General features: G+C 40.9%; 1 protein-coding gene and 1 non-coding gene across 2 annotated transcripts in view; one reads left to right on the forward strand and one right to left on the reverse strand.

The window, feature by feature from the left end:
* The first annotated feature begins 231 nt into the window (after positions 1-231).
* Positions 232-309, forward strand: Trnav-gac. The gene has a single exon. It is a non-coding gene; the product is annotated as a tRNA-Val (tRNA).
* A 15,945-nt stretch (positions 310-16,254) lies between these two features.
* Positions 16,255-21,638, reverse strand: part of LOC123499522 (piggyBac transposable element-derived protein 3-like) — a 59,187-nt gene continuing 53,803 nt past the window's right edge. Inside the window, exon 2 of the mRNA XM_045247581.1 lies at positions 16,255-21,271. Coding sequence (XP_045103516.1) covers positions 16,328-18,481 — 2,154 coding nt within the window. The 5' untranslated portion in view covers positions 18,482-21,271 and the 3' untranslated portion in view covers positions 16,255-16,327. The remainder of the gene's footprint in view (positions 21,272-21,638) is intronic.

A 21,638-nucleotide genomic window follows, 5' to 3' on the forward strand; every position in this document is an offset into this window, starting at 1 on the left:
TGTGTCTCCTTTCACGTGTAGCCCCTGTTCACCTAGCAGTGAGTTGGTACGGGATGTAAATCGAGGAGTTGTGACCTTGTTGTCCCGGTGTGTGGTGTGTGCTTGGTCTCAGGCCTATCCAAAGATCGGAAATAATGAGCTCTGAGCTCGTTCCGTAGGGTAACGTCTGGCTGTCTCGTCAGAGAGTGCAGCAGATCAAACAGATCAAACACACACACACACACACACACAGACCGCGTAGTGTATAGTGGTTAGCACGCTCGACTGACAATCAAGAGGGCCGGGTTCGAGTCCCGGTGCGGCGAGGCAAATGGGCAAGCCTTTTAATGTGTGGCCCCTGTTCACCTAGCAGTAAATAGGTACGGGATGTAACTCGAGGGGTTGTGGCCTCGCTTTCCCGGTGTGTGGAGTGTGTTGTGGTCTCAGTCCTACCCGAAGATCGGTCTATGAGCTCTGAGCTCGCTCAGTAATGGGAAGACTGGCTGGGTGACCAGCAGACGACCGAGGTGAATTACACGTTTTTTTTTTTTCTCTCTCTCTCTCTCTCTCCGTCATGAGAAACAAACTAACAGCAATTTAAGGCACAGAATAAATAAATATATGACATTCCCTTCATGTTTGATTTAATCTCATCCGGGATGAGTTCGTTTCTTAAGGGATTATTTGTTTAAAAATCAATCTTCATTGCGATTCAATGTAATAGATGTTCCTATAATTAAACTCTCAAGAAAGCTCTGAGAAAGTGAACTGTTGAATTTTTTGTCGGTTCTTGCAAAGCCTGATTAGGGAGAAGGGAAGTAGTGGGGTTCACTGCAGCTAACATGATAACCTTATTTGATTATAATTATACTTGACCGCCTAATCCTCAATGAGATATTTATCTATGCAGTATCTCGTCATAAGAGAAGGCGACAGCAGTATTATAAAGGAAGTGGCAAAGAGTGAATAGATTAATAGACTGTGTATACAAACCCTTTCCTCTTTCACTTTTCCTCCTCGTCTCTCTCGTCAAGTAGTTTTCATGTCATCAATGCAGCTGTATCTTAAAAATTAAGTTCAATCCGCGTACTCACTATAAATATTAAGGATTTGTATAATCAATGCATGTACGTTCTCTTTGTGTGTGTGTGTGTGTGTGTGTGTGTGTGTGTGTGTGTGTGTGTGTGTGTGTGTGTGTGTGTGTGTGTGTGTGTGTGTGTGTGTGTGTGTGTGTATTCACCTAGTTGTAATTCTACAGGGCCTGGGTATCATACTCGTGTGGCCCCGTCTCCATATCTACACACATCTAACTTTCCTTTAAAACTATGCACACTTCTCGCTGACACCACCACCTCACTCAAACTATTCCACACCTCCACACATCTCTGTGGGGAACTATATTTCTTCACATCCTTCAAGCATATTCCCTTGGCTATCTTTTTCTTATGCGATCTCGTACTTCGATTTAAATTTTCTTCTCTCAACATCATTTGCTCATTATCCACTTCATCCAAACCGTTCAACAGTTTATAAACCTGTATTAAATCTCCTCTTTCTCTTCTTTGTTCCAAGGTAAGCAAATTCATTTCTTTTAATCTCTCCTCATAGGTCATTTCTGCCAATTCCGGAACCATTTTGTTGCCATTCTCTGCAATCTCTCCAACTTCCTTATATGCTTCTTTTTATAAGGGGACCAAACCACCCCAGCATATTCCAATCTTGGTCTAATTACCGTACTAATTAATTTCTTCATCATATCTTTATCCATATAATAAAAGGCTAATCCAATATTTCTAATCAAATTATATGTTTCTCCAAACATCTTGTCAATATGAGCCTCAAACTGCCCATGGTCTTGTATTATCACTCCCAAATCCTTTTCCTTTTCCACCTTTTTCAACACTACTTCTTCGCCCATCTTATATGACCCTCTTGGCTGTCTTCCACTTTTCCCCATCTCCATTACATGACTTTTGCTGATTAAATTCCATCTCCCACCTCTTGCTCCCCTCCCAAATCCTATCCAGATCTGCCTGTAAAATTTCACAATCTTGTGTGTGTGTGTGTTCCCGTTTCATCTATCCATCTTTCAACGGGATGTCCCCGATTAGGTGACGAAAGGATGGATGGTAGTGATATATAGTGATGAATATAGAAATATAATTAATAAGAATGTACTTTTAATAGACTCACCCACTTTTTTTTTTTTCTTTGCGTTCTTTCATTCTAAAAGTACTAGTATATAAATAGGTACAACTTCACCTGCAGTACGCTCCTAAAAGAACATCATCAATACATGTTACGTAACCTACATAATTGGTCACAGCTAGCCACATCTGAAATTTTATCGCTATATTCGCAGCAACTTACGGCATCTCCTTCTCTCCATCTAATTAAAAAGTTTAGCAGCATTGCGACGTAATATTCATCATCACCATTGTGAAATGTAACAAGTGCAGCAAGAATTACAAATATCACCATTTTTTTTTTTTTTTTTTAAACTTCCTCATCCATCTTTTTTTCTTGTATTTCCTTGAATTTATCCAAAGTACCAAAGTAAAACAAAAGAGGCTACTGTAGCAACCTCTGCGGTACTCATCACATTCATCCCTTGCAACTGCACAGGAAACCTAGAATGAAAATTGTCTCTGAACAGTTTTCAAACAGTGTGGAAGTTGGGGAACACGAACTCCGAAAACGGTCCTTTGCGATTTGTTTAGTGACTAGATACCCGATAATTATCGTATTCATAAATTCATAATTATGGTAAATTTGTTTGATACGATAAATGTTAACGTTCATATGATATGCAATATTTTTGCTGATTTTATGTGAAAATTAATGAAATAATAAGATAATACAACTATGAAAAAATATGACTTATAAATAGGATATAATTTTTTCGCCTCCAAGAGTTATGCTGCGCTACATGAATTCAAACGTCATGTACATAAAGTATAGCTTTGGAGGTTCCAGACATGACCATGGAGTAAAGCTAAGTTCATGAACGATTTGTACAGTAGAATAGTAGCATAATATATCGATCTATCTATTTATCTCTCTCTCTCTCTCTCTCTCTCTCTCTCTCTCTCTCTCTCTCTCTATATATATATATATATATATATATATATATATATATATATATATATATATATATATATATATATATATATATATATATATATATATATATATATATATATATATATATATATATATATATATATATATATATATATATATATATATATATATATATATATATATATATATATATATATATATATATATATATATCGCTTCTCACGCTGTCGCCAGCAGCAACGAGGAGCCTCACTGAGGTGTACTGACGTAAGCTCCAGTCGCACGTTACACAACGCCGTACAGCAGCCCGTCCCATGTAAGTACCTTCCTTCCACCAACTTCACTCGAGGGCCACTAAGGAATATAGAATCCTTAATTGAGGGCCATCCAGACCCCTGACGCGGAGCCTAATCTAAGAAATATACAAGACTTAATATAGAATCCTTGACCCCAACTCAAATCCCGGCGCTACTAACGTCAGAAAAACCGCCCACACCAGGCCGATCGTTCCCCACTGTCCGTGGGGCGGGAATCCTCCTGGGTGTTTGCCGCCTCTTTAGTTTTGATTGATTTGTAAATAATAAATAAAAGGAAGAAAGGATCACACTGTGTCCTTGGCCCTATTTTCCTATAGGGCCTATTATTCGTCCAACACGAATCTCGCCGTGCACGATGAGCTCAAGAACGTAACTGTCGTGTTGGGAAAGTATGACAGTATAATAAGTTTAACCCCTGACTTGAACTTCCATTGAGAGTAAACAAAGTGAGTGCATCATAGTACAGTGAAAGGTTTATTGAAAGTAAAAATTATGAAGTTGAACATTTAGGCAGTTTAATTTAAGTCATTATAATGTACACTAATGTATGTATGTATGTAACTTTATAATGTTGATGATCTTAAATTTATGAAGGGAGGGAGAGTGGAGCGGAAAAGACACTAACCGGCAACCTGTGGAATGTAAACAAAGGGCGCATCATTGTATCACATACAAAACTTATGTACCACATTTCCACAAGGCTTTCCATTTTATCCATTGTAGAGTCACGAGTTCAGGTGGTTCTTTTAGCTTGCAAGGAAGATACGGTCTCACCAGCCTTCTTAATAGAGTCTGCTGACTTGAAAATAGTAGAGACAGTAGATGGAGTCAAGATGGTGGCGAGCAATGCTATTAGTTTTCTCGCCTCTCTCGTGTCTGTGGATAATATCCAGCTTCACTTCGAGAGTAAGAGACTTCCTGGTCTTCTTAGCAACACTAGGTGACATTGCAGGGCGTTTTGGTGGTAAGTTGAGCGAGGGAACACGAGCTGCTGGTGACGCTGTTATTGTTTTGAACAAGGGGAGCGAGTGGTGCGCGTGTTGTTCACGAGAGGTGCTAGTGTATTCAAAAGCCTGTCGGTTTGCGTGATACGGCGGGACTTTCAAACTTGGAAAAAATTACCTGGATAAAACTTCGTTAAAGCGTGTTTGGTGTTCGCTAAACGAGCAGATAGTAGTAAAATGAAACCTTCGTTGTAGCAAAATTTCATTGTGTGAACCTTCATTAAGTGGGGTTTGCCTGTACATAAGAAAAAAATACACACTGCCAAGGAGCACACACACATACATGCACCAAGGATGAACAACAATACACAATGCGAACTGAATGTTCGGGTGGACATGGATAGCCGAGCGATTGCTACGCTATCTACTGATGGCTACTCATATCTTAAAAATATCTTTGTATTTCAAGGCATAAATTATACAAAATTTTTTGTCATATATAAAAAAATCATATGTTAGAGCGTTCGTATCTTGAAGTATTACTGTACTAGTATTATCATTATTTCTTAAAATAAACATGTATTTGATTATATATATATATATATATATATATATATATATATATATATATATATATATATATATATATATATACAGTGTTACCTCAAGATACAAAATTAATTTGTTCTGAGTGGCTTTCATATCATGATTTTCTCATATAATGAGTCACGTTTTACATGTAAATCGCCTAATTCATTCCAAGCCCTACGAAAACACCACATTAAATTTTATAATAAGGGTAAAACCAGAGTGAAATAAGATCCAAATACACTAGAATCATTCAATATACCTAACCTAACCGTTAATACCTGTAAATGAAGTAGATGATAGAACATAATGCAATAATAAATGAAAAATAATAATATGAAAATTATACAAAAATGTGCAACCTTAGTAGTGACAGTAGATGGAATCAAGATGGTTGTGAGCAATGCTATTAGTTTTCTCGCCTTTCTCATGTCTGTGAATAATATCCAGCTTCACTTCGAGAGTAAGAGACGTCCTGGTATTCTTAGCAACGCTAGGCGACATTGCAGGACGTTTTGGTGGTAAGTTGAGCATGGGAAGACGAGCCGCTGCTGACGCTGTTATTGTTTTGAACTAGGTGGGCGTGTTGTCCACGAGAGGCGCTGGTGTATTCATAAGCCTGTCGGCTTGCGTGATACGGCGCGGCTTTCAAACTTGGAAAACATTACCTGGATAAAACTTCGTTAAAGTGAGTTTGGTGTTCGTTAAACGAGCAGATCATAGTAAAATGAAACCTTCGTTGTAGCGAAATTTCATTGTGTGAACCTTCATTAAGCGGGGTTGCCTGTATTTTAAACTTGTCTACGTGAATGTTAAAATCCATTAAGAGAAGAAATAAGAAATAGATACAAAAGTGTACTATAATTTACATATCCATATAAATATCACTGTCAGAATCACTACGCTCATCTGCAATACAATTTACAACAGTTTCATTATTTTCCATTACATGTTCAAAGGCTCTGTCTTTTTTTCTGTATTCATTCTCAATTTTTCTTGTAAGTTGTATAGAGTTCCTCCAGTCTTCTGCAGTTACTGTTTCTATAGCAGCCCTAGTTATTTCTAGAAAACTTTTCTTTTTGTTATTTGAATAATTCTGTTTGATATCCTCCTTTACTTTATTCCAAATCAGCTCAATTGGATTTAAGAGACAGTGATTAAGGGGAAGCCTAACAACTTCATGACCAGCATTATGAGCAATTTCATCAATTACATACACTTGTTTGTGCTTGTGTGCTTTTAAAAGACATAAAAGTTCAGATTTAGTGTGGGATGAATCATGAGAGATATTATGCTTAGTTAACCAATTAATAATTTCCCATTTCTTGGAAGTATTGGATGGTGCTTTATCTTGAAATTCTGAGTGACAACGTGCATTATCCATTACTATAAGGCAATGAGGCGGGATATACGGCAATAATTGCTCCTCAAACCAGCACCGGAAATGTGTTTGACTTATGTTATAAAAATCTTCTTTATTGTCATTATTAAATTTAAAAGATAAGAAAGCTTCACGCACAAACCCATTTTCACAGCCAGCATGCACAATACCTAATCTGTAGTCTTTAAAAGTCTTCTGTTTAGAACTAACACAACTATCTGGTACATTTTGACCTTTACCATATTCACTTGGGTTTATCACCCAAGTTTCATCTAAATATATTTCAGGTTTTGGATTCATGGCTTTCCTATTAGTATTTATAATCCTCAGATATTTGCTTCTTGCAGCAACGATATCATCTCTTTCCATTAGCATAAACTTGTTATGTTCCACCTTCCTAAATCTAAATCCAAGCTGACTCACAAGTTTACGAAGAGTGGAAACACAACCAGAAAACCCCACAGGTAATCCCCTGACTCTTCTTAGCAGAGCATCAATTGAAGGAACTTCTTTCCTCTCATAAAATGATAGTATTTCCCGCCTTATATAATCTCTCTTATGATCATCCACTGCTCCTAACACTGGTGCCTTCCTTGTTCTAGGAGATGGAGACTGTATCCGTCCCCATTTGCTCTGCTGTTTTATTCTGTGAAGAGATGAGACAGAGATTCCTGTAGCAGCAGAAGTCCTGATCTCCAGGTCAGTCTCACTTATTTTTTCATCTTGGTCTCGAAGATGTTTGTGAACACTGAGGATGATCTTCTTTGCTTGGGTTGTTATTCGTTGTCTGCGCACTTTCATATCTGCTCCCTTGTTTGAGGAAGTCATCCCTGTCAAAAAAGATACACACTTAAAAGCTAGTTACGTAATTTTCATTGTTTTATTTTTCTTATTATACTCTTTACATATACAGCTTAACATGTTTAGTCAACAACTCACTGCTCTTCTTGACTGAATAGATAAAAAACATTTTGTTTTATCAACTCTATTGTAAATGACTATTTTCTGCCTCTCTCATTACTACATGTTGTTTCAGAGCATCTGTAACTTTGCCAGATCTTCATTCTTATTCAGACTTGCTGGGTGCAAGGATATGAAAGGCAGTGGCTCTATAGAATAAGCATTAAATGAATGGCAAGTAGCACAGGATACGAGATACACAAGGAGGCAGAGTCATGTTTCTCCAAATATGAGAAACTTTAGGGTAGAGAAAATAGATATAGAAGACAGCAATGCAAGTAAAGATATAATGACTGTTAAAGAAGAATACAAGAAAAAATATTGAAGGTATAGTATACATGATAATGGAAGATGCAGGAGCACTCAAAACCATTTAACACCAAAATTTTGGGATTGAATCAAATTTGCTATACTGCATACATTTTTTTATTACAAATTACGTGAGACATCATGGTATAAAAAGGTAATCTTGTCAATAAAATTTATACAGACAATGTTGTCCCTTTAGGCACATGATCCTATACTGACAAACTGAAAAAATAAATCAAATAAAAAAATAAATAGCTTTGAAAATGGTATAAAAATACATTTCTGATTTAGAACTTATTGTGCAAAGGTACATGTGAAGAAACTACTTAGTGTGAAAACTAAGGAAGCAGTTTTTCTTCATGTTACAACACAGATGTACATTACACTTGAGGCAGTACATCTGTATTTTTCTACTGCACCCAGGGAACTTACAAGTGGCTCTTTTCTGTGAAACTGCTGGAAAACCTATAAAATCTCCTCTCATATCAGTATCTGGAAAAGTGTTCTTTACCCTTCTATTTCTTTTCTTTGCTCTGAAAGCATTTTCTACACAGATGCTAGGTCTCACTCTCTCTATTTGCATGGTTTTCCCAAACATCATCAAAGAACTTGCAATTTTGTACTTGAACTTATAAAAAGAAGTCTGGTTTTGTGCTTTCACATTCAAGGCTGTGGCATCACTTCCATAGAGCATCCAGCTGTTTACTATTGTCAGGTCTATTAGATGAAAGATACGTCTATGGTAATATTTCTTTAACCTAAAGAACATTCTGTAATAGGACAGCATTTGGTCACAGAGATCAACTCCACCTATGTACCTATGTAGGTGTTGTATTGTTTCACTATGTTTGGCAGTGTAACAACTTTTTTTTTTAGCTTCTTATCATACCTTACACATTTGTCCATTGGATGACCGTTTAGGAATGATGAAGCTAAGTGTACAGGTCTATTATCCATCCACGTCACAGCTGTTATCTTTATGTTGTCAGCCTGTGTTTCCCACTCATCATAGGAGCCATGGTTTTGTGTTGTCAGCTGTTTGTCTGTTTCCAGAAACAAATTTTGTAGTTTTACTGCTTGTACATTACCATAACACCATATGGTTCTTGTAGCCAAGCGGTCAATGAGAGGCAGGATGGTATACCACTTTTTAAAGTATAACTTGTGTTTTTTTAAACTAAGAATACTTTCTGCTAGCTGAAGAACAGCATTTCCACAAGCCCTTAAGTCTGGAATACTTACATTAGCCAGTGGACTTATTTTGCCAGTACAAAGGAAAAAAATCATATACAAAGCCTTTATGGTCTGCCAATACAAAAAAAGTTAATATCCCAATTGGTGTGTATGTGTTTTTTGCCAAGAATTCTGCTCGAATGGAACTACTTGCTCATCCACACACAAATGTTCCAACATTGGTGTCTGCCTGAATTCATTCCTTAGATGATCAGTTAGAGGCCTTACTTTGAATAGCATATGTATCATCATTGGTATTATTGTCAACTAAATGAAGCCTTGATTTTATTTGTTCTCATCTGTTTCTACTCATAATGGATCCTGCAGTTTCATCAAATACTAACCAATGAAGTCTACTTTCAGGAAGTTTGATAAATGACATATGCATGCACAGGCCAAACCATTGTTCCATCTCATTTTATCTAAAATTAGAAGTTTACTTGGATTTTCTTACACTGCATAGAGGTTTGACTGTTTTACTAGTAAGTCTGTAATGTCAGGAGTGATAAATTTCCAAAAATAATCAATGGGCTTCAGCAAAAATAGCTCTTTTCCTGCCTTTCTGTTGTTGAAGATTGGGACAGTGTCTGAGCAATCTCTGTTTTGTATATGGTTCCAGTAACAGTGACATTTTTTCTTAAGTTTCTGAAGTTAACTTCTTTTCTTTATCTGTAACCTATTTCCTGAACACAGTTCCTGCCCCCTCCCTCACCCACCCCCAATATATATATATATATATATATATATATATATATATATATATATATATATATATATATATATACACTCGACCCTCGAAACAATGAACAAATGCGCGCAGAACCCTGTCCTTAGATTGCAAAAGTCCGTTCTTTGCAAAAGTACGTAAAAAACTGTATAAAATGTACGTAAAATACGTAAAATTTTCTAATTTTCGTATTAGTTCAAGCTTATCAGCCACTGCAAGAGCCTTTCGATTATGCTTCACTGGTGTACTAGGTTTAGGAGGCATTTTGGATAGGTTAAGCACTCGTGGGAAGGGTACAAATGCATAAAAAAGCCGTGGTAAGCACTGGACAATGTTCGTTTTTGGTTGAAAACGCACGGACTGAAGATTAAACATAGCGGCCAACAGCTGATGACGCGACCGACCCGCCACCTACCGGACAATAATTTGCCGGGAATGGACAATCGGGCGCATTTTAATATTCGTCTGTAGATTAAACCAGACTCCAGAATTTGTCCGTAGTTTCCAAAATTTGTTGATGGGAGGTCCGTTGTTTCAAGGGTCGAGTGTATATATATATATATATATATATATATATATATATATATATATATATATATATATATATATATATATACACGAACCTGAAATGTTATCCAGAGTGAAGACAAATTTTTTGTCATTATTTTCAATGTCACTTGTAGCCAGTGAGTCATAAGATAGTGAAGTCAATATGGAGGGACCTGCAATGCATATGAAAATCAAGAAAATGTCAGAAATACAAACATTCAGTTATTCCATATTTATAACCTTCAGTTTTACTCATTTGCCTAAAGTGACAAATTGGTTAATTTTCTTCTCATAATTCCTTATGAATTCTTGTTTTCAACTAGGAAGTACTCTTTTGAGGATGAAAATAAGACATGAACTAAAGAATTTTTTTTTTTTTTTTTTTTTATCAAATCATTACCTGGTGTGGTATCCATTTATATCTCAAAATTGTAGGAGGTACTATAGCATACTGCAAGTAACCCACTCATGGTGATCTTGTTGCAACTGACAGGAAATGGGTGCAAGATTTGTCTTCACTAGCAAAAACAAAAAACAACTTGGTTAATAATTTTCTATAGATTTGCATATCTAGGGAAGCAGAGGCATAGTGGATAAGGTGGTGAGCATGGGATCAGGCAGATGTCCATGTGTAGATTTTAATCCCATCACATATTGCCTTGATACTTTGCCATTTGTCGAGTGGTTTAAAGTTACCTACATGTCACCATGATACCCAGGTTCTAGGTGATTACACCAAAGATGCCCTTGGGTGGTGATATATATATGTATATATATATATATATATATATATATATATATATATATATATATATATATATATATGGATAGTACTACTATAAATAAATTGCGCCACTAATGGGCGGAAGCTTAACAGCACTTCCAATACTCTTCAAATTACCTACAAGTGCTATAAGCTGGGAAAATAAAAAAAGTAAACAAAATGAGGACAAAAATTTCCCCACAGGCACTGAAGCACACATACACAGTCATGATAATTATGACAGAGCTACTGATGGCAGTCATAGAATTATCATCATGTATAATTGGTCAAGCATCATGACTCACTGTAGCATACTCTTGGACCATAACAAGGCTTTAATAATGGTCTTACAAATTTGTGAAATTAAACAAATCTAGTACTGAGATAACTTTAGTTATGTTTTTATGACATTCTTATGACATGCATAGATCTATCATGATGCAATTGTTGGTAAAGACTATCAAGATGGCACCCTGATATCATAATAACTGTTGTACGTAGGTCACAACAAAGATAATAATTCTGATATTTGTCTGACACATCTTTGGACCAGGTATCACTGATGAATTTTAACTTTCACTATCATAAATCTGCTAACTTATTCAATAACTTTAACAGTCATAATTTCACAAATTTCGAGATTTAGTGTAAATCACCATCACAAATAGCTATACAATATTTTCAGTCTTCTGTCACAAAACTTGACACTATAAATGCAAACCACAAACAAAAATTCTATAATCAATAGCTCTCGAATCTCTTTTCATTCTACTTGTGATATAATATTATAGCTAGGCATTGACCATACATATGCTACAGCTATTTAAAATATGGACAATCTGTAATCATACAGTGTATGGCACTGACCATATACCACAGCTGTACTGTTGGAAATTGTGAAATACAGTAAACTCCCAGTTTTCAAAGTTCAGTTATTTATAGTTCACTTTTATATTTTTTTCATTGGGATATAGCTATTTCTATGTGAAAAATCTTACTTATGGAAAAAACAGAAGAATGGTACAGAGTGAAGAAATACCCAGATGTATTGATATGTGGCACAGCTGAGTGTTGCTTTACCAGCAGCCAAATTAAGCACTTTTTTTCCTATTTGGCTCTAGTTGGCTGCTGAAAATGCACCTTCTTCAAAGAAAGGAGTGGAACCACACTGCTTCCCTACAAGCACACACTTTCCAGTTCACCATGTGTCTCTGCCTTAGCTATGTTGTCCATGCTCTTTACCTTATTATAAATGAGCATTTGGGTCTTACCATTATGGGAAGTTTGCCTACTCTGCAGATAAAAACAGATGATCATAATTCGTGTCTTTCAAAAAGCACTCCAGAAGCTTCAGGAAGGTTACAGTGTGCTCCAGAGTGCACCATAGTGGGGTTATGATATCACTTATGGCACACATTCAGGAAAGGTGATATACATATTCCAAGCATGAGGAATGCAATAGGTGATCAATCAAATGCCCTAAGCAAAGGGGGGGCAAAGGATGCTGCAATTAACATCCCATGGAATGCACCCCTGGTTGGCAGTTAGCAGGAGTACTACAACAAATGTTTATCCATAAATTAGTAACCTTTTCGTCACAAATAGAAAACTGCAAATGAAATGGAACTTCTACTGTTGTGGATTTGTGGACTAATTAATGGAAGTGTGAACTAATCAGTGGAAGTGGCCCACACTGCCAAGGGCAATGTCATAATGGACTTGTGAATGAATCTGGATTAGTGGTGGATCATAGTTAAGATTAATGTGGGTGCTGCTTCAGAAAATGTTTAGCCATTGTTTTTTATATTGTGTACAAGGAAAACAAATATAAAACAAAATATATATACTGTATATACATAATTTATACATATGCATACATATACATATAACAAGAACATTTATAATGCTACATTTCTTAATGTTGAAATCCATCTCCCATCTTTTACCTAGTTGTATTTACCTAGTTGTATTTTACGGGAGGGGAGCCTATGCTCTGTATCTCAGTGTCTAATTTTCTCTTAAAATTGTGTATAGACTTTGCACACACCACCTCTCTGTCCAGTCCATTCCATATATCTATCACTCTATGGGGAAGCTGTTTTTCTTAAAGTCTCTTCTGTAGTCGTCTTTTCTGAGTTTTAGTCTATGTCCTCTTGTGTCCCTTCTGTCCCTCTTCAGCAGGTCGATCCTATCAGGAAGCTCTATATTATTCATTATTCTGTAGATGGTCAACAGGTTGCCTCTTTCTCTTCTTTGGTCCAGCGTTGGTAATTCTAGTCTCTCCAGTCTCTTTTCATACGTAAGAGGCGACAAGGTTGGGGCCAGTTTGGTGGCCACTCTTTGTATCCTTTCAATTTTCCTCGTGTTAGGTGACCACAGTACTGCTGCATACTCCAGTCGTGGTCTGATCAAGGATACCAATAACTTTTTCACCATATCTTCATCAATATATGAGAATGCGATTCCAATATTTCTCAGTAAGTTGTAGGTCTCACCAACAATTTCATTTATATGTTTATTGGGGGACATTTCTTTTATTATGAGAACTCCCAGGTCCTTTTCACTTTCCACCTTCTTAATCTTCTCTTCTCCAAATTTATATTTAACCCCTACTGACGTAGGAAGTTATTATATTTTCTATTTCGTAATAAGTAATTGTGTTAGCTGAGGCCTCCTCCTCCCACTATCACAGTCAAAACCTTCGTCCGTCATCACCTTGTGCTACCGGTTCACTCCGAGCTGAGGTCCAGAGCTCAACGCTCCTCCTTATATACTTGACCGAGGTGATGACGTCACGACTGCCGCTTTAAAGCGGCAGGTGCCACTTTATAGTGACAGGCAGGTGCCGCTTTAAAGCGACAGCTACTCATACGCTACCAAAAAACATGTTTTTCTTCTCTCCTTCGCCTCTTTTTCTTCTTTGTTTGTCTTGAACGGAAACTAAGAAAAGGGCTAAGTAATTCAAAAGGTTCAAGAAAGGCTTACGAAGGCTAACACAATTACTTATTACGAAATAGAAAAATATAATAACTTCCTACATCAGTAGGGGTTATTTTTCGATTTCTCCATTGCGTAATTGTGTTAGCCTTCGTAAGCCTTTAGGTTGTCAGACCCTGCCTTCATCCAAGGTAGATGTCCTCAAGGAGGAGGAACAGTCAAAGGAGGAAACTAGGAAAGGGTAAAGGTACATACCAATACGTGTCTAAGATGGTCGTAAAGGTGAATAAAATTTGTTGTGGGTCTATAGTATATTGAAATCAATTACATAGACAGGAGATAATATTCTTGATATGCGTTAACACAAGAAGAAAAAATTTTCCTTTACATATAAGTTACAATATGTATGAAAAGAAAACAACTACTTAGATCTACCGGCGACCACGGGGGTGGGCGACGGTTTACAAGAAATTAGGTATTTATGTAAGAAAACGTTGGGACTGTGCCAGAATCCGTTCTGTAGGATTTCGGAAGGTTGCACTCTTCCGAAGTGCGCGATGGAGAATCCGAACTTGCGAATGTCATGACCCGCTGGATCGGTGGCTGTAGGATCTCCCGTCTTTATCGCTTTGGCCAGCCAGTAAGAGAGTCTTCCTGCTTGTAATGGTTTCCCTGAGGAAGGGTTATGAATAGAAACCCGTTGTGAGGAAGGGATGCTGTTCTGGCTTTGTAGATTCTAAGTGCGTTAACCCCTTCGCACCGGATGTTAAAAAAGTCTGCCTGTATGATTTATGGGTGGTAGTGCCGCGCGCCCGAGCGCGGGAAACTCGTGCAAGCTTGTCATACTTGTCGTCTTTGTGTATTATGCTGCTATTTTTTAGTCACTATATCGCCTTCGAAGAGGAAAGTGGACGCTTCTCTCTTTGGAGAAAAAAGAGAGAGAGAGAGAGATAGATAGAGAGAGAGAGAGAGAGAGAGAGAGAGAGAGAGAGAGAGAGAGAGAGAGAGAGAGAGATTAGAAAATTTGTTGTTTTTGTATTTGTGTGTGTGTGTGTGTGTGTGTGTGTATTTACCTAATTGTATTTACCTAATTGTAACATACGGGAAAAGAGCTATGCTCGTGTTGTCCCGTCTCCATATCTATTAATGTCCAGCTTTTTCTTAAAATCATGAATATTCCTTGCGTTGACCACTTCCACGTCTAAACTATTCCATGCTTCCACCCTTCTATGAGGGAAGCTATATTTTTTCACATCTCTCCTATAAGTGGCCATTTTAGTTTTTCCCATGCCCTCTCGACATTCTTTCATTCCACATACACAGATCTTCCCTATCCATTTTTTCCATGCCAATCATCACTCTGTATATTGCTATCAGGTCTCCCTTTCTCTTCTGTTTTCCAGGGTCGGAAGTTGCATTCTTTTCAGTCTGTCTTCATAAGTCAAATCTCTTAAGTCAGGCACCATTTTTGTTGCAGCCCTCTGTACTTTCTCTAGTTTCCTTATGTGTTTCTTTAAGTTCGAGCCCACTGTATTGTTGCATATTCAAGCCTCGGTCTTATCATTGCAGTAATTATTTTCTTCATCATTTCTTCATCTAAATATACGAACGCCACTCTTATGTTCCTCAATAAGTTCAATACTTCTCCAATTATTTTGTTTATATGTCTCTCTGGCGATAGGTCATTGGTAATTGTCACCCCAAGGTCTTTTTCTTCATGACTGGTTTTATGTCTTCATTTCCTATCTTGTACATACTCCTGATTCTTCTTTCACTCTTGCCAAACTCTATTTTCTTGCATTTTGTCGTGTTGAACTCCATTTGCCATGTACAGCTCCATTTCCATATTCTGTCCAAGTCTTCCTGGAGTAGTTCGCAATCTTTGTCACATCTCACTTTTCTTAACAATTTTGCATCGTCTGCAAATAGGCTCACATAACTGGACATCCCATCCACCATGTCATTTATGTAGACCGCGAACATTACTGGTGCCAACACTGATCCCTGTGGAACTCCACTCTCCACCAAGCCCCATTCTGATGGTCTGTCCTTAATTATTGTTCTCATTTCTCTTCCTGTGTGTGTGTGCATGTGTGTGTGTGTGTGTGTGAGTGTGTGTGTGTGTGTGTGTGTGTGTGTGTGTGTGTGTGTGTGTGTGTGTGTGTGTTTTCACGAATGTTACAAGGCATGTAACTTATCTTTCGAGAGGGAGATGGGGAGGAGGAAGAGAGATGGGGAGAGGAGGAGAGAGAGAGAGAGAGAGAGAGAGAGAGAGAGAGAGAGAGAGAGAGAGAGAGAGAGAGAGAGAGAGAGAGAGAGAGAGAGATGGGAACAGTCTATGCCATTGGGTAATTTTAGACACAAGGCGGGACACATGTAGCTTATCTTTAGTGATTGGTGGAGACAAGGATGGTGGGAGGAGCACTAGAATTTCAAGGACAGCATACGGCGTGTGTAGTTGGTATCCAACACGCTATGCGGGACAACTGAACTGAAGAAAGCTCAGAAAAGAAATATGACGTCTACGTAGGTGTCACCGTATTTGCTACTGGGGCTTCATGACGCCCACATAGGCGTCACCGTATTGAAGGGGTTAACCGGGCATAGGGAATGTCTACGCCCTAGAGCCGGGAAGGTGATATCTGGAGGCCGAGGATGCTGAGAGTTTTGATTTTTTAATAGGAAGTCTGGGCTGGTAGGAAGGACAGCTTTGTCTTTGGAAATGATTAAGCCTTCCCTTATTGTGGCTGCCAGTTCACTGGCCCTGTTCCCTGAAGCTAGAGCTGTCAAGAATATGGTTTTGAGGAGTAGGTTGGTCGGTGAAGCTGTGTTCATGTTGAATTCTTCTGAGGAAAAGGTAGCTAGGACTTTATCCATGCACCATTGGGGGACCTTCTTTTTGCTGGGAGGGTTCTTGAGGAACTGACTTCGAGCAAGTAGGGAGAATAAGTCGGAAGAGAGATCCAGACCGAATGCTTGGAGGATGGGTAGTCTAAGCTGTGATCTGTAGTTGAGAATGGTGCGTGGGTTTAGGTTTAGGTGTCTTGCTTCTAGTGCAAGGAGGAATTCCATCACAGTTCTTGGTGTGACAGATGTGACATCCGCTGGTAACCAGTTCTGGAATGTTTTCCAGATTGACTCGGCTTGACGGTTCGTGGATCCGCGGTAGGCCTGGACCAGTGGCGAAGCCACCTGGTCACCTAATGTGAAGGCGAAACATTCCTTCAGAAATTTAATGCGGTCCACTTCTCTGAGGCGAGCCATACATTCTTCGTGGGATCTGGTAGGTCCAGGTGCCACCATTGGAGGGCCCAGTTCCTGATGTATGGAAACCATGTCTCCGCTGGGTACCACGGGAGGATGATGATGCCGTGGTGTCTGTACGATCGGAGTTTGGTTATCACCATCGGGATGAACCACTTGGGTGGGAATAGGTAGATTTGTTGCCACTGATTCCAGTCCCAAGCTAGGCAGTTGCAGCCGAGGGCTAGAGGGTCGGGATGGGGAGATAGGTAAGTTGGGAGCTTGGCGTTCTTGGCTGTCGCCATGAGATCTATCTCCAGGGAGCCCCACTGTTGAGTGATGGAGTTGAATGCTTGTTGTGGGAGCTCCCACTCTAGGAGGAGCGTGGAGAATCGGCTGAGGCTGTCCGCTCTGCTGTTCAGGAGAGTGGAAATTCTGAAGGGTAGGATCTTGATCTCTCTCTGCTTCAGGATGGGGATGAGTAAGGATATTTCGTGGCGGAGACTCTGAGACTTTTGCTGAGAGTCTCTTGATCGCATATTGTGCTGGGGCATTGTCTATGAATAGATGGATCAGGTGGCTGCGAATGTTGAGCTGCAGGATGGTTAGGCATACTGCCCGTACCTCCAGGATGTTTATGTGCAGAAGTTGCTCTTGTGCTGTCCACGTCCCTGATGTATTGAGAGTTTCTGTGTGCCCCCCCCACCCAGTTGTTGACGTGTCTGTCCATAGGAGGAGAGGGCTGGACACTGGGCAAAACACTTCTGTTTGTTCGAGAAGGGGTAGGTCCAGCCAGGGGCGGAGGTCTTGTTTGAAGAGGTCTGGGATTAGGACCTGCATGTCCCTGTGAGAGGCACTGTTGAGCAGTTGCAGTCTCAGAAGAGGTTGTATGAGGTGGCGAGTGTGGGAGAGAATTTGAGACAGGAAGTTTAGGCCTCTGAGTTGGCTCTCCCATTCCCTGCGGGAGCAGGTGTTTCTGTGGAGCAGGTCCGTAATGGAGATTTTTAGGTTGATTTGTTTGGTGAGGGGGAGACCCCACCGGCCTGTGGCGGACAGCCAGCGGACTCCGAGCCATTCGGTGTCTGTGCTTGGGATGGCTTGAGATTTTTCCATATTTACGATGAACCCCAGTTTCTGTATGTACTGAAGGGTGGTGTTGAAAGCTCTGGCTGCGTCTGTCTGAGATTTCCCCCAAATCATCCAGTCGTCTAAGTAGGCGATAACTGGAATGCCGGACCGGTGGAGTACGCCGAGAGGGTATCGGAGTAGTCGGGTGAAGATGTATGGGGCTACGTTTAATCCGAAGGGCAGTGCCTTGAAGAAGTATAGGTGCTCTTCGTGCATGAAAGCCAAGAATTTGTGCAGTGATGGCCGGATTAGAATATGAAAATAGGCGTCCTGCAGGTTGATGGAAGTAGTCCATACGGGAGGTTGGAGCATGGACGCCAGCGAGGTATGGTTGGACATGTGAAACCTTGGAGCGTAGATGAATTTGTTTAGGCGAGAGAGGTTGATGATGAATCTGAAGCCCCCTGATTTCTTTGGGATCAGGAATACGTTGGAAAGGAAGCAAGGTTGGTGGTTTGCTTTGTATATCGCCTGCTTGTAGAGCAACTCCCGGATTGCGAGGGAGAGGTCTGGATTGAGCAACTGTGGTTTTTTCTTTGGTGTGGAGAGGGCAGGTGGTTTGTCTAACCAGGTCCAGTGGAACCCTTGTTTGACAATGCAATAGATAGCGGTGGGGGCGTCTGACCACTCGGTGGCGAAGAGTTGTAAGCGTCCCCCTGGATAGTCAGTTTCGTTTGGGGCCTGAGGGGTGTGCCGGATTCGTTTTTCTGCGGGAATTGGCGTTGGTGCGACCTTGTTGCGTAGCTGGAGGCGCTTTGTATGAGCCTCTGCCTCGCGAGGTTGATTCTCTAGGTGAGGGGTTGTTGTTCCGTCGCTGGTAGTCAGGACGGTACTGTCCACTCTTGTAGCCTCCTGACTGTGCGCCTCGCTGGCCGTGAGTGGTTCCTCACTGAGGTCGGCCGTGTCCTCTCGAGGAAGAGCTACGAAAGGACCGCCGTTCGATAAACATGGATGTTTGGGAGGGGCGGCAGCCACGGTCTTGGGAGGTGGAAGGTTGATGTGTTTTGGGACTGTTCTGACCGACGGGCAGGGGTCTGATAGTCCCGTTTGTGATAGCTTGGTCGACCCCTTGGGCCCCTTTGAGGCTCAGGATGCTGGTGCTCACGATATCTGTACTGTATACTAGTAGGTCAGACGTTTGGGGTGCCTTTTGGACTACTGTGAACTCTAGGCGAAGCAGTAGGGATGCCGCTCCCAGTAGTTCAGTGGTGTGGGTAGCGGCCGCCACAAATTTTTTATAGCCGAAGATGAGGTATCTCATCGTACGGTCGAACATTTGAGGGTGGGATGATTGAGGATGGGCTGTTTTTGTTTCGTCTTCTAAGAAGTAGGTGCTGGAAGTGTAATCATACAAGCCCAAGAGGGATAGTAGTTCCTCTTTGAGGTGATGCTGTATGCCGAGCATTTCGTGCGAGGGAGAAGCAAAGAAGGTGTAGGTTGTGGGCAGGTCCGTGATGTAACTGCAGGACTGGGAGGTTTTGCTGTTGAGGAAGTTGAGGATGTCGTCTTCATCTTCCTTGGACCTGACTTGAAGGAAAGAGGCTTTGTTTTTTATTTTACGTTGGGCTGCGGTAGCACCGAGAAATTAAGAAGTGTCACTTTTGGGGTGCGGGCAACTCTGTGCTTATTGAGTGCCTTGTGAAGTTCATCATATAGGGGATGTTTCCTGCTGTGTACGATGGTGGGGGGATCGAGTTCTAGGGATCCACCCAGGCGTTCCATCACTGTTTTGGAGAATCCGTGCCTGGCGACGGCCAGGTCCTGTGACGCCGTGGGAGTTTTTGGGCGTGCTGTTGGGTCGTCAGAGCACTCGGCTAGGAAAGCCTTGTGTCTGGACCATGCGGCTTTGTTTGATACTCGGAAGCCTAAGGGTTCTTCGCTTGCAACTGTAAACCATCCATAATGAGCTTCTCTAAAAATGAAGAGGACTTGGTCACAATCCACCATGAATTGTGAGTGTGCATTTGCTGGAGGGTACCAGACCTTGGTGAGTGGGTCTACTGGGGGATAGAGGTAGTTGCCGAGTGTCTCCCTGGGACAGGTCTGTGTCTGAGACTGGAGGGGGTGGTACTGGGGACACCTGAGGGGGTGCTACCGGGGGTATCTGCGGAGGTGGGTCGCTGGGTGCAGGGGAGAATTCCGCCTCTTTGCCGCCATCTCCATACTGATCATAGTAAAGATCCTCCTCTTCGTAGAGAGGATCGTAATCTTGGTTTTGGTAGCCGTGATGCTCGTACCGGCCTCGACTCTGTATGTATTCTTTGGTGAAGTACCCGTGTCTATAATTGTCCTGGGTCAACGGGTAGTCGGAATAGGTTTCTGAGCGACGCCTCTTAGGTGGAGGAGAGGGTGAGTATGAACGAACTCTGGAGCGTCTAGATCTTTTCTTAGACCTTCTGTGTGAGGCTTTTTTAGAATTGCGGTGAGAAGACCGTTTCCGTGAGCGACACATGTGTCGGTCATCGAAGGACGAATCTGAGGAGCTCGAGTCGGAGGGGGAAGGGGAGCGCTTTGATGTGTACGGCTTGGGTTGTTTGTCTCTAGCCCTTTTGTCATGCTTGTCTGCTTTGGTGGATGAATCGGAGGATGTGGCCAGATCATCAAAAAGCGGGTCGTTTGAGCGTTCTATTTCGGCAGATTGCTGTGTTGTGGAATCTTTATCTGGCTGAGCCTGTTTCGGTGGAGATGGCTTTGTGCTGTGTTCAGCTGCAGGTGGACTGTTCGCCCCTTCTAGGCTGGGCGGTGGTGCTGAGGATGCTCGGTTCATTGAGCGTTCCCTAGACACACTTCTGTTGGTTTGGAGTAGGTGACCGAACTTGTCTCTGAGATCTGCAGGGTCGAACAGGGAGTTTCAGTCGTCCCCCGCTTTGTGTGAGCGTACTCTGTGGCGTCTCACCAGTCGTATTATCTCAGCAATCTCCGCCTCACACTCTTGGTGGTTATCATAAGCTGCAATCCATGAGGAGCATTTTGGGCATGATGCTGGTTTCCAAAGGAGACCTGTGCCGTGCTTGCCCTTGCCTCCTTATGTGCAGCATTGAGCGTGCTTGATACATGGATTGTCGAACCTCATTTTGACACATACTGCGCATTGTTGCGGTTGGTCAGTCATCGTTTCAGGCAATTTGGCTGAAAGGAGAAAAAAGAGCATGGTAAGATACAGAGTAATTACCAAACTGATATATATGTCAGAAAGTATTATATTCATGAGATATAAAATGAGGTGACTTGTGCAGGGATTCCTTGAATTTGTGAAACAAATTCTTCTGGGCAAGTAGCGTTCTGCTTTCGTAGCACGCTGTGGCGGAGGCTCACTCGTAAGAGTGAAGCCCGCTGAAATTGTGGCAGAGGATAGCTCGTGAGAGCGAAGCCCGCCAAACTCAAAGCACACTGTGTGAGGGCAAAGTTTACTCACAATAGGTCGTATCATAGTAGTATATGACCGACATTGTTCCTGCTACATCCATTATCGTTGGCGAGTTGTTTGTCTGCTGGG

This window comes from Portunus trituberculatus, chromosome 50 (assembly GCF_017591435.1).
Source record: "Portunus trituberculatus isolate SZX2019 chromosome 50, ASM1759143v1, whole genome shotgun sequence".
Classification (NCBI taxonomy): Eukaryota; Metazoa; Arthropoda; class Malacostraca; order Decapoda; family Portunidae; genus Portunus; species Portunus trituberculatus.